Genomic DNA, 14448 nt, shown 5'->3' on the forward strand with positions numbered 1-14448 from the left:
AATATGCGAGCAACGTGCATGTAGATGTTTGTATTTTTAAGAGAATAATGTTTATGCGTGGTTATTGGAAAAAAATAAAATGAAAGTTGCTGATTTAAGAACACAAAACACATAATAAATATGTGTCCACAAGACTTTTGACTAATTGATGTTGTCCCTTTGAGTTCTAGCTTCAAAATTATGTGAAAATCATCCTGCCTGATTGTTCACATGAAACACTACATTGATTTAAACATTGTAAAACAGTTTTTTTGTCAGAAGAGGTTTATGCGTGGGAGTGGTAATGGGTCATCAATATTAATGAGATTCAGACCAGGGGTGTGACATAGACGCTCCCCCAAGTGTTAATGGGCCATCAGTGAGGCAGCCTGAACAAAGAATGAGGAGATTCAAATGTTTTGTTTTTCAATCTGTTTTATTGTAATTTTGTAAAAACAAAAGTAAAGGCAGGTATCTCACAGTAAATGCTTATGCCCCGTTGATGCGGGCTCTAAGCAAATCAAATGTGACCATATATTACATATATGTGACCTTTTATATTAACATTACCAATCAATAATTGTTATATTGTGCATGCATAACAACACATTTGTTGCAAAGCCACACAGGCACATATAGGCTACATTTGTATCATCACTAAGTATATAAACAAAATGTAACTAACATCTGTAAAATAGTAGGTAAATATGTACTTACTCTTTTTGATTTTTGTTGCTGCGTGTCCTCGTTGCAGTGGAAGGCGAGAGTGAACAAGCTACATTCCTTTTAAAAAAAGTTACAAAACATATGTAACATCAACCAATCTCCAAAAATAAATAATAAAGTCATACAGGCTCATATTATTAACACTAAGTATAAACAAAATTGAACTAACACCTGTAAAATAGTGGGTAAATATGTACTTACTCTTTCTGATTTCTGACTGTGTTGCTAAGCGCACTCCGAGTTGCAGGCGGAGGTAGTGATGAAGCTACATTCCTTTTAAAAAAGTTGAAGAATATTATTACATAAATATAACTATAGTAGCATTAGTCTATAATGAATTACTGATGTAAATAATTTTAGACGCGTGCAATAAGCCTATATGCGTGTCAATGGGCCATTACCGGAGAGGCACACCGCAAACATTAGCCTAACACGTTTGTGCACTTCATTAACTGGGTATATTTACACATTTCAGCACATTTACACACATTTACAACTGATATTTGCGAGCATGCATCGTTAATGATAATGAGGCAGCATTTATATAGTCAAAATATAATCTAAACACCTACTAGGCCTACTTTCTAAAATAATTTATAAATTCTATCTTTCATACATAATGATCTAAACATATAATTTAGGCTACACATACAAATACAAATTTCCTAACCAAGGGGTGTAGCATATGTACACAAAAAAAAAAAAAAAAAAAAACATTTTTAACATTGAAATGGTACGAGATATTAAATTCATGGTATAGATATGCACTTTCATTAGATCGTGTTGAATATAGGTAGATATAAAATGTCAGTACTCTGGATGGCAAGTCCACCCAGTATAATATGTAAGCTCATGTTTTGAATAGCTTGTCAACTAATGCAAGTAAGAATAAATACTTACTCATCCGAAATTCTATCCACGGCTGGATCAAGTCGCTCTTCAAAATACAAACGGTCGTCATCAGAGTAGTCGCGCTCCTCTTCTGATGAAAATCTGGACTCTTCGTCGCTAGTATCCAGGACGAACTGAAGGGCTTCCGCACCGGTGTACCGTGTCATCTTCCCAACGCGCAGGTGACGAAATGATGAAACTTGAAGCGTTTAATGCATTTGCTTGGGGGCGTTTACCTGTTTTGCATAGATGGCTTAGCACATTATCTTGTGAATAGCGCGCTCCGTAAGTAGGCGTGAACGAATTAAAGTCAATGAGCTCGTAATGAGCTCGACTGGAATCGCTCTCTTTTTATACAGATTACAGAAGCTGATAATATTTGTTTTTTATATAAATGACTTCATTTAACAGATGCGATCTCAAGCTTTATGCCCGTGGGTCTGTTTGCCTGTTTGACTGAATTTTCGCGGAGTTATAGATCATTTTCGAACGCGTTTCAAATGGGAGTTTACTGACAGAGAGAAGGCAGAAATCGCATCATGTTAAAGTTTCTTTATTTGTCAAAAAGCAAAACACTTTATTTTTATTGTGAGTATACAGAAAAAAAATAGAAACTGAACAGGATCGATTGATGTATAACACGAAAATTAAAGATCAAAATTAACAGAGCATTTTGTGTTTATTTTTCATTGCTAAAAAAAAAAACGAGCAAAACGCGCCGGCGCGTTTTTGGTCCCCAGAGGGTTAATGGTGCGTTCACACCGGATGAAATTTCGCTTCAAACTTTTGTTTTTACGCGCGTCAATTTCGTTCTTGACACGCGAATTGATACAAAGTGGTCAAGCGTATCACTACACGGGGGTGGTGTGGCGCAATGGATAAGACACCTGCCTTTGGTGTGAGAGACCCGGGTTCGAATCCACTGTGAGACACCAATGTGTCCCTGAGCAAGACACTTAACCCCTAGTTGCTCCAGAGGCGTGCGACCTCTGACATATATAGCAATTGTAAGTCGCTTTGGATAAAAGCGTCAGCTAAATGAATAAATGTAAATGTAAATGTACACGCGGCAGGCGCGAATTTGACATATGATCCCTTTTTGAATTTGACACGCTATTCGCGTCCGGTGTGAACGCACAGTTAGACATAGGCAGTTTATGAAACGAAATGTTTATAAATGGAATGAATAAGGCCTGTTATTATTTTAATTTCCAGTTAGTTTCTTGATCTCGCGTTTCTGAAATGTTTTGCAGATGTGCTGTTAAGTGGACAAACTCAAGCCTGTACTTTTTGAGGACTTGTAAAACTCTGAAGATTATAATCCCCTAAAATCGCCAAAGGTTTTGAAATGTTGATTATATTCCAGTGTTCTTATTACTGTATAGATGTCAAGCCTGTTGTTCAAATGAACCTGATTATTGCCCTCGATCGGGCGCTTGAGTAAATAAATAAATTAAATATGTGGCAGCCGTTGTGTGCAGTAAACTTTCTTTTAACAAGCCTGTTGTACTGATGTGATGACCAATGATAGTTTTAGTGCTAGTAAGCCTATTTAGAGGTGCAGATTAATTCAGGTAGGACTCTGTAAACATATTTTATTATGTGTATTATGAGGTGGTCCGCGAAAATTCTTAAATACAAATAGTGGTCCACACACACAAAAAGTTTGAAAACCCCTGGCTTAGGTTAAATACTAGTATATTAAACGTATAAGTTAAAATACATTAATGATTCGTTATAACATAGTACAAATGTCTTCTATAATAAAGTGATTTTGTATGATTTGTAACCAGGCACTAAAGCGATTACCCATAAAACGTGCTTTGAACCAATCGGATTGCTTGGGTCCTAAGCTCAGACTCATCTCTTCAGTAGGACTCATTTGTTCACCACACCGGCTCACATTGAAAATGAATGACTTCCGGCCAATTTGACGCTCTCGGCGGCGGAACACATGTGCTCCTTTGGGGAAAAGAGGGATCAAGCATCAAACCCTTATAATCTAAATGGTCTGTGTGTATTGCAGGTTTGCTGGTGGGCGCGTTGGACACTGTGTTGGACTCAAATGCACGAGCGGCTCCGTTCCGGATCGTTCTGCATGTTCCCGGGTCGCAGGTCAGCTGGGTCATAGCTAGCGGTGAGAGTGTGTTTTCATCTCTCGCACTCGTGTGACACACTCCCGTCATAAACACCAGCATGTCTCACGTGTGTGTGACGTTGTTATCTGTGTGTGTTTGCAGGAGCCACGATAGAGGAGGTGCAGAAACACTGGAAATGGCTGGATCAGAACATTCTGCCGTACATGGCCGTGTTCGAGAACAAAGACGACGCGGCGAGTTTTGTACTGGGCAAAGTGAAGGTACAGTCATGCTCAGACCTTCCTACCAGGCCTGTCGCGATTGTTGATTAATCATTTGATTGTGGTTATTAGTTCTAATTAGTTATAATTATATCAATAATTGTGCCGTTTAAAGGTGCAGTGTGTAATATTTAAGAGGATCTGTTGACAGAAATGCAATATAATATACATAACTATGTTTTCAGTGGTTTATTTAAACCTTACATAATGAACCGTTGTGTTTTTATTACCTTAGAATGAGCCATTTCTCTCTACACACACCGCGGGTCCCCTTACATCCACATGTTTCTACAGTGGCCCTAAACGGATAAATGCGTTTAATCACTATGTTGTTCTTTGTGCAAAGAAGCTATAGCTAAAGTCAGCGAATAAAACACTGACACAATGATGAACAAGTAACAATAATCTTTGTAAAGAAACCTCATTGTTTAACTGGCTACTCTCTGCTGTCTCAGACGACGACATCACTTCCTGTCGGCCACCGTAACTTCTGTTGGGTGCAATTCACAACATCACCACTAGATGCTGCTTAAACTTACACACTGCACCTTTAAATTTCAATCACATTTGCCATCCAAATAAAGGAAATGTAAGCAATCCCATTAGGGTTGCGCGATATGCTCCATTTTCATATCGTCCTATCGTCAGCCTGTGAGATCGGCGATACACGATATTATCGTGAGGGGGCGGGGCTTACTTATTTGATTATTAACTTGCTTATTTACTCATCAATTTGCTTGTTTTATTACTTCGTTTTAAATGAGAATCTTTTTCTATTTTGCTAGCAAAGGTGGAGTGTTTATTAATAGGCTAAATCAGGTTATTTCCTGGTATAGTGAGGCAAAAAAAAGATCCTAATCATTCTTGTATCTGACTCTGAGTATTTCAACATGTCAGCGGGAAATTTACAGACACATTATCCTCTCATGCCGTTACAGATGCAGCATTTTGACTGTAGGCTGCTTCTGCACGAGATGAGAACACGTTTTAATTTCTTGGGTCAAGAAAGAGTCGGAGTCTGCGATATGTCCTCCTACCAGTGCTCTCTCTGTCTGGATGCACTTCACATATGCGCACCGCACTTCAATAAGCCCAAATAACGCGGGTTAATGTGTTTTAAATGCCGGGAGAAATCAGAGGCAAAAATCTAAAAGTCGATCGGTTATACGCCTATTTAAACTTATGACTTGACTCTGATAAAGGAAAATGGGTTAATCCGTTTACATGACCACATGCATTGTCAGTTTATTCAGCATAATCGAGTTAACGTGCATGTAAACGCGCTCATTCCCTGAAAACGAAAGCAGAAACGGACTGAGCTTTCGCTGCATTAACGGCGCGTTCCCTCAGAGACGACGGTGGATATAATGGTATAGCAACTATCTTAATTTACTGGCTTAATATTTCTCTTGTGGACTTACATTATTGACAGTGAAAAAATTAGAAGAATATTTCTTGTTAAACAAGTTTGAAGTTGCTTGTGATTTTCACAGATGGCAGAGTTTCACAGATGCTTCGTGAACTAAAGACTTTTATTAGGCCTAGGCGGCCTATATAATTTTATTGATATTATTATTATAATTAATATTTTGTAATTGTATTGTTTTTAGTGTTATTAGTGTCATTAAATATTTTGTTAATGTGCTATGGAAACAAAATACTGACGAACAACGATGCCGCGTCTTCATCTTGGCTCTGTATAAGAATGATGCGTCTGTTAAAACAAGCACTCTTGACAATTTGTGAATGGATCACCTTGCAATTAAATTTCGTTGTGGGATGTAGTTTTTTTAGTCTGTTTTAAAAACATTTTCTTTGAGGAGTCCTCATACGCGCGCGTCGGTGATGTCGCAAGTGTGGTTATGTGGTGATGTCACAAGTGTGGTTGTGGTGATGTCGTTATGAATTTAGGCAAGGCAAATATAATTGTAGTTCCTAATTTAATAACTATACTAGCTTCTTAATAATAATACTGATTTAATACATTAATGGGAAACCGAGCCAATTATCGTATTGATATCGTCAAAGGCATCTGCCATCGGCAATATCTCTGTCTATCGTCGATACACGATACTATCGTCTATCGGCACAACCCTAAATCCCATCAATATTGTGATATCCCATCCCATCCCATCGTGATATTAGCCCCTTTCACACAGTAATCCCAGTAAATTACCATAAAATTACCAGGATGACTTTACCAGTAAATACACAAATATACTGTTCACACAAGCAACGTCGTCCTGGCTTTTTACATTTAAGAGACCATTTACATATCAGCACCAAAATACCGGTAAATTCTGTGATGTCAGTCATCGGAAATGATCTTTAAACTTCATTATCTGTTCAATTTCTCCAAATTTTTTGACTTTTAAGTGACAGGCGTGACACTCTAGACACATAATAGTATTCAACAGCAGAGCCGCAGCGCTGATGAATGCAGGGTCTCGAGCGCGACATGCTGAGAAAGCTGCCAGACGCGGCGCAAATGTCCATCTAGTGCATATTTGCATAAAAAAAACTATTAGAAGGCGGTAATGCTTTCAGTAGCTGACTTAATACGTCAGCGTGTTCAGACCTTGTTCATGCTGATACCTGTAATCCTGTTCTTTGTTCACACTAGAGCTGCACGATTAATCGTTAAATGATCACGATATCTATTTAAACACCCAATCTTATTCCTAAATGAAAATGATTCACCTGTGTCTATTAAACCTTTGACAAAATCACACCGGATTTAAATCTGACGAGAGCGGTTGTCATGTATGAAACGGCTTCACAAACAGTCTTTTCATTATTTCCGTGCTACAAATAATCATATTATCACAAAAGTACTGGGATAAAAGATCATAGTTCGGATAAAAACACTGCTCTCTATGGTAGTGATCAAAATAGAGTAAATCACCTTTTGAAGTAACATGGCGCTTCAAATAAATATTGTATCGATTACATCGTTACACCAGTAGGTGGCGACAAGTGACTGTTAAAAAATGTTTGTCATTGAATCATTCAAGAGATTCGTTCAAAAACGCCGATTCATCCGGTAATGAAACAAGTGAAGTATTTATGAGTGAGTCATTGAATCATTCATTCAAGAGATTCGTTCAAAAACGCCGATTCATCCGGTAATGAAACAAGTGAAGTATTTATGAGTGAGTCATTGAATCATTCATTCAAGAGATTCGTCCAAAACGCTGATTCATCCAGTAATGAAACAAGTGAAGTATTTATGAGTGAGTCATTGAATCATTCATTCAAGAGATTCGTTCAAAAACGCTGATTCATCCAGTAATGCAACAAGTGAAGTATTTATGAGTGAGTCATTGAATCATTCATTCAAGAGATTCGTTCAAAAACGCTGATTCATCCAGTAATGCAACAAGTGAAGTATTTATGAGTGAGTCATTGAATCATTCACTCAAACCAAATTTTTTTTTTTTTTTTTTAATTCTGATTAATTAAAGACTGCAGCAATTAACTAATTCAGCCAGCGCAAATACCTGTATTTACATCCTGTTTTTGGTCGAAGTCCAAAGTAGTCGATTGTCGAGTTCACACGCGTGATCATAGGTACTAAACCAATGCGTGTGAACTCGACAATCGACTACTTTGGACTTCGACCGAAAACAGGATGTAAACAGGTATGTGCGCTGGCTGAATTAACATCACTTTTATTCATATCTTTCACATCTACTGTAGTCAGATTCACTCGTGTTCACTCTGAAGGAATCACTCACTGACCTGTGCACTTGTAATGACACATCAAGGATGTTAAGAGGCTAAAAGCAGGTTTAAAACTTGCCCCATTGAAGTCAACAGGGTGCAAATGTTAAAAAGAGGATAACACGGTGTAGGCAACACCGATTTTTGTCGTTGTTCTCTGTATTGACAGCACTCCAAATTTACAAAAAAATTAGCTCAATGTTAAAATTGACCGGAGTTCTCCTTTAACGGTAATAGTTTTAGAGACATTCAGTTCAGTCCAGACTCTAATTATCTTGATATTTTTATGCACATTCACAGGGTTTAATCGCTGAGGAGGTTCTAGGCGGCCCGGCTGCAGGCGAGGATGATCCGGCACGCTTCCGGGAAGATCTGGCGCGGTTCGAGCAGCGTTTCGGCCTCCCTCAGCGAGAGAAGCTGGTCTCGCATTACTCCTGCTGTTGCTGGAAGGGTCACGTGCCTCGCCAGGGCTCGCTTTACCTCACCACCAACCACATCGCCTTCTACTCCTTCCTACTGGGCAAAGAGGGTGAGGACTTCCTATTCGACAAACAATCCTGTCCACAGAGATATGAAGACACGCACAACTGTTTTCAACACTGATAATAATCATAAATGTTTCTTGAGCATCATCAAATCATCATATTAGAGTGATTTCTGAAGGATCATGTGACACTGAAGACTGGAGTAATGATGCTTCAGCTTTGATCACAGGAATAAATTACACTTTACTATATATTCACATAGAAAACAGTTATTTTTAGTGCTGGGCAACGATTAATCGCGATTAATCACATCCAAAATAAAAGTTTGTGTTTACATAATATGTGTGTGTTCTGTGTATAATTATTTTGTATATATAAATACACACATATGTATGTTTATATTTAAGAACTATTTGTATGTAAATACTGTATATATAAATTTATACATAATTTATATCATATATAAATATTTTAGGGCTGTCAAACGATTAATCACGATTAATCTCATCCAAAATGAAAGTTTGTGTTTACATAATATATGTGTGTGTATGGAGTATAATTATTTTCTATATATAAATACACACACATGCATATATATTTAAGAAAATGTGTTATTTATATATAAAATATTTATAGATAATATAAATTATATATAATATAAATATATATACACAGTATATACATGCAAATATTTCTTAAATATATACATGCATGTGTGTGTATTTATATATAGAAAATAATTATACACCGTACACACACATATATTATGTAAACACAAACTTTTATTTTGGATGCGATTAATCGTTTGACAGCCCTACAATATTTTAAATATAAATAATAAATTTCTCTCAAATATATACATGCATGTGTGTGTATTTATATATACAAAATAATTATACAGAGCACACACACATATTATTTAAACAAACTTTTATTTTGGGTGCGATTAATCGTTTGTAATAATATTTCACAATTTTGAATGTATTTGTAATCAAATAAATGCAGCCTTGGCACTTTTTTTTAAATGGTTATTATATGGTTTGAACATTTCAAAACGGGTTTTCAAACTGTGGGTCGCGACCTATTTGTGGGTCTCAGAGTCTGACAAAAGTGGGTCACGAAAAGTCACTTGGCTGCAGCTAAACTTACGTTTCAGTGAATGACACACACACACACACACACACACACACACACACACACACACACACACACACACACACACACACACACACACACACACACACACAGAGTTTAGTTTTAAATGAAAGTAGACCAGACACATCATGATTTCGCAATGATGTAATGAGCAGAACGTATATAAATATATATATTAAGTAAAATCCTTTTATTTTAAGTGAAATGGGGAAAATAAAGGCTGTGCAGTGTCTAAAATAGAAATCTGAAGGTTTTGCAGTGAGTGCTTCCAGTGTCGACTACTCTATTGACTATGGCTCTGTCCTAAACGGCACCCTAAACACTTGCAGTCTTACAATGAGTCTGCACTTTCGTGATGCAACGCCGCTTTGACTGTTGGGTATTAAGCCCTATTCGGGCAGGATTAGCTTTACTAGGCTAGATGGAGTGATGTAATTTAACCACAGGACGTCTGTAATATTAATGGCCAATCCGCACGGGATAAGAGATCTCAGTAAACTAGCAGAAGTGTGAGAGTAACTCGATTTACACACCGCCGTCACTCCTGTCGTCATGTGTGTGTTACGCTGCTTCCTGATATCACGTGCGCAAACACATATAACCTATATTTATATATATAAAACAGTTATTGTATTAATGTATTAATGAACTTCAGATTGGATTGTGTTGGTGAAAGGCTCTTATCTAACGCTAAAAGATGTTTCGTGCCTCTAACAAGTGCTGTCGATCTCCTCTCTGATCTGAATGGTGTGTGTGAAACACTTGAGGTTTGCCACAGACTCGTCCCAGCGTCTAGAACGCGACTGATGCTTTTTCAAGCGTCTCCATGCTTTAAAAACAGCGGAAAACTACTTTTAAACAGGAAATGACGGAATATTTGGTGCCCCAGCGTACTTCTTGGAGGAAGACTCAATGGAGCATAGAGGCTTAACTGCTGTGGCCGGGTGTCGCTGGTGGTGGTGGGGGGGAATTGGATTGTCGGATCAAGGAGAGATGTCTATGTCGGGGGGGTATGCTGGTTGTGCTCACTGGCAGTTGTGGATCAGCCCCTGACGTAGAGTTTAGAGCAAATATACAATAGCTTATGGACTGATCTTATTGTATTGTTGTTATTATTATTACTGTTACTAATACTATCATTACTATATTTTTTATATATATATATATATATATATATATATATATATATATATATATATATATATATATATTATTATTATTATTATTATTATTATTATTATTATTATTATTATTATTATTATTATTATTATTATTATATTTTTTTTTTTTTTTTTTTTTTTTTTTTTTATAAATCACTAAAACTATTACTATTGTCATGATTATTATTATCATCGATAATAACACCACTAATATTGATATATTATTATTGATTATAAATATCGACAATGATATTGAGCTTCTTCTTTTTTTTCTTTTTTTTTTTCTCTTTCTTTCGTTGTTGTCATTCTGTTTTTGTTCTTCTCTCTCTTCTGTATTTATATGTCACTGATTTCTTACCTTGTATAGGTTACTGTTTTGTTAATTTGCAATAAAAAAAAATTTAAAAAAAGGAAATGACGGAATATTTACGTACATATTCACACGGGATTAGTGTCACCTGAGGTCATTTTTCCAGACCTTTTTACTGAAGGTAAAAGTCTCTGTAATCTTTACTGACATTGTCCGTGATGATCACTGAGATGCACATTCAGACGGGACTAAAATCACAGAGAAGCTCATGATTATTACTTTACTCCTCCTCTCCATGATACACTAGTCCCGTCCGAATAGGGCTGAAGTCTGCTGCGGAGTGATGTTTACTTAATTACTCAGTAAAACAATATGTTATTGCGAATATTATTGTTACCTTTAAGCATGCTGTGTTTGTGCGCAGTGAAGCTGTTAGTTCCCTGGGCTGAAGTGACGCGGCTGGAGCGCGTGTCGGTGGGTTTGCTGACGGACGTGATCCGCGTTCACACGAGACGGAAACAGAGGGAGTTCTCCATGTTTCTGGAAGTGGACGAGGTGATGAAGGTCATGTGTCAGCTGGCTGACATCGCCCTTCGCCGACTGCTGGACAGTGGAGGACTCACACTCGACCAATCGCTGCAGGAGTCCACTAACATCACCAAGAGGTTCACATCTGCGTCACATGCACATTACATACTAGATCAGCTTGGCACACACTGCACATGTACAGTGGGCTCCGCAAGTCTGACAGTCTGATTTAAAATCACCATGAAATCAAAATTGACAATTCAGATTTTTCATGGAATATTGCTGTATTTATTACATATAATTTATCTGTGCACATAATTTCATGTGCCTTGTAATCTTGAATCTAAATAACTTCCCCTCTCTCGTTTCTTCTCCGGTGATGTGTGTGTGGGCGGGGCAACCTGTCACTCACATGAGATCCACCAATAGCAGACCACAACCATCCAATCAAGTCCCACAGACAAAATCAAGCCCCGCCCACATTTGTTCTTGTTCCAGAAGCCGTTTCACTCGAATACACGGCACAACAGGAAAGAAAAAAATTACGTTTCATGCGGACTTGGAAATAAACTAAAGTTTTAGAATTTTGAATAAATTTAAGGTGAGACACTACAGGTGAATAGGGTAAAATTTTTAACTAGCAGATATCACAATGAAACTTTCCCAGTTGATTACCTACATCAAGATGAGAAAAAAATGTATTACAAGTTTTCTGTAATTTAATGTTTAAATATGCAAATTAGGCAATATCTAATTAAATATGCGCTAATTTGCATATATTTTAAAAAACGAAATCTGAGTATTGGATAAAGCCAGGTTAAAAATTATGTTTTTCATTGTGTTCACATATTAGATTGGAAAAAAAATTGAGGGATTTATGGATATCTACTTTTGTTATCCTGTAAATCAGAATATACTGTCAATAGCCTTAAAAAAATTGATTTTCGCCATGTTTTTTGGAATAAAATGTTATATAAATCAGGCTAGGAATAATATATTTACAAATCCCTCTGTAAATGTCTTCATAATATAACTAGGTACAAGACTGGAGAGTTTGGTGTATATCAGTGCTACTGAAGTGGAGATTTCGGACTCGGAGAATGAGAGAAAAGTCATTTTGAGCATATCAGCCAATGAGATTGCGCATTCAGCTCTTTTACTTTCACGATTGGTTGCTGATAAAAAGGAAATGACCATATTTGGATCCGACAGGATTGTACAGGAGAGAGAGAGCTTTCTAACGATATGTGTGATGACAGGGTGCCGGCAGAGATCGCGGAGCAGCGTGTTGATTAAGAACGCCAACTTTTGTTGAATTCATGAGAAATCTACAGACGCAAACAGACGAAGTGTAATAAAATAAAGACCTAAATGTGTATTTCAGACTTTTTTCACCACAAGTCTGAAAGAAGACATGTTATTGAAGACAAATATCCCAAAATCTCAAAATTGACCAGTAAAAAATGCCTGCCGTGTCTTGCCTTAAACAAAGAAACATTGATATAAAATTAATAAAAATTTGGGCTGGGTGATGAACCAATATTTATCAGGAAAGAAGAAATCCACAACATCACTTACAAACTTTTGTGTGATATTTATCATACATCTAGTCAATCAGGAGATGCCACTAAAGTCTGCATGTTCCTCGTGTCTCTGTGTGAATGAGCGGTGCGGTTAGTGAAACTAAAACTCAAAGCTCTTCACTACTACTCACCAAAATAAAAGTTTGGTTTAACTTGGAAAAAAAATTGACATTACTATTGTCAAGTAAAATGTACTTCTTAAAGGGGTGGTTCGGGATTTTTGACATCGGACCTCATTTTTAAGTCAGCCTGGTTGTTATTCATCAGTGGAGACATTTTTTTTTTTAAATTATCCAGTCCTTATATTTGGATAGTTAGCCGATGCTAGGCTAGCGCGAGTCAATGGTATATATGTTAGCCAGCCATTAAAAAACGTTTTACCCACTCCACAGTGCACCAAACGCAAATCAATTATAACACTAGACTATCGATGCAAATGTCCGTTGAGAGAATAATGTTAGAAATCAAACTTACCTTTCATCACATTGCATTAGTTATAATTTGTTCCCTGTAATCATAAGCCTTGTCTACAGCAGCAGCGGAGTGATATTGATTACCTAGGCAACCGAGTGAGCCGGTACACACATGTACTACACACACTGTAGTGCGCTTCTGTTCTGTGTTTACTTTTTGCCGCATTACTAACCGGAGCAAAGTAATATTCCACAGCTGCTGAGAAACTAGTTCCTTTGGGATCATTGAGATGAAAGGTAAGTTTGATTTCTAACATTATTCTCTCAACGGACATTTGCATCGATAGTCTAGTGTTATAATTGATTTGCGTTTGGTGCACTGTGGAGTGGGTAAAACGGTTTTTAATGGCTGGCTAACATATATACCATTGACTCGCGCTAGCCTAGCATCGGCTAACTATCCAAATATAAGGACTGGATAATTAAAAAAAAATAATGTCTCCACTGATGAATAACAACCAGGCTGGTCCGAAAATGAGGTCCGATGTCAAAAATCCCGAACCACCCCTTTAAGAATACAATTTATTAAAATATTGCAATAATTTATTATTATACAATTTATTGAGATATTACATCATTATTTTAAGAAATGTCATATAAACGATATTTTTTCATTCATGTTTTAATTTATACAGTTGATATCTTATTATATAGCTTAATTTATGGAGTTTACTTTAATACTCATTCTCTACCAAGTCCCAAAGGTCTACCGAATGCATTTCCTTTCCCAGTAATGGCATGAAATAAATATGATAAATATCAATATTTAATGATATGGAAAAAAATATTGTGATATATATGTCCTCAGAGACGTCAGTGAACCATCTGTTGTATCGGCCTCATTTGAATATTCCCTTCCATCCAGCCAATCATCAGCAGAGTTTTGATTCTTGTACACTTCCTCCTGTAAAGGGGAAGTTCACTGAGACAGTGGAAACAAGTAAAGCAGAACTGAGGAGGACAGAAATATAGAGATGATGCTGGTTAAAGTTTCTTCTGCTCTTTCTTAGAGATTTAGAACAGCATCTGCATTGAAGCTGTTAATGGGTGATTATATAATAATAATAATAATAATA

The 14448-nt window shown here is 36.8% G+C and overlaps 1 protein-coding gene across 1 annotated transcript in view; it reads left to right on the plus strand.

Moving 5' to 3' along the window:
• tbc1d8 (TBC1 domain family member 8) overlaps window positions 1-14448 on the plus strand; it is a 50178-nt gene that overhangs the window by 10545 nt on the left and 25185 nt on the right. Inside the window, exons 2-5 of the mRNA XM_079881877.1 lie at window positions 3623-3733; window positions 3837-3955; window positions 7979-8207; window positions 11213-11453. Of these exons, the coding sequence (XP_079738003.1) occupies window positions 3623-3733; window positions 3837-3955; window positions 7979-8207; window positions 11213-11453 (700 nt within the window). The remainder of the gene's footprint in view (window positions 1-3622; window positions 3734-3836; window positions 3956-7978; window positions 8208-11212; window positions 11454-14448) is intronic.

Source organism: Squalius cephalus (genome assembly GCF_949319135.1).
Source record: "Squalius cephalus genome assembly, chromosome: 9".
In the NCBI taxonomy this organism is placed as follows: Eukaryota; Metazoa; Chordata; class Actinopteri; order Cypriniformes; family Leuciscidae; genus Squalius; species Squalius cephalus.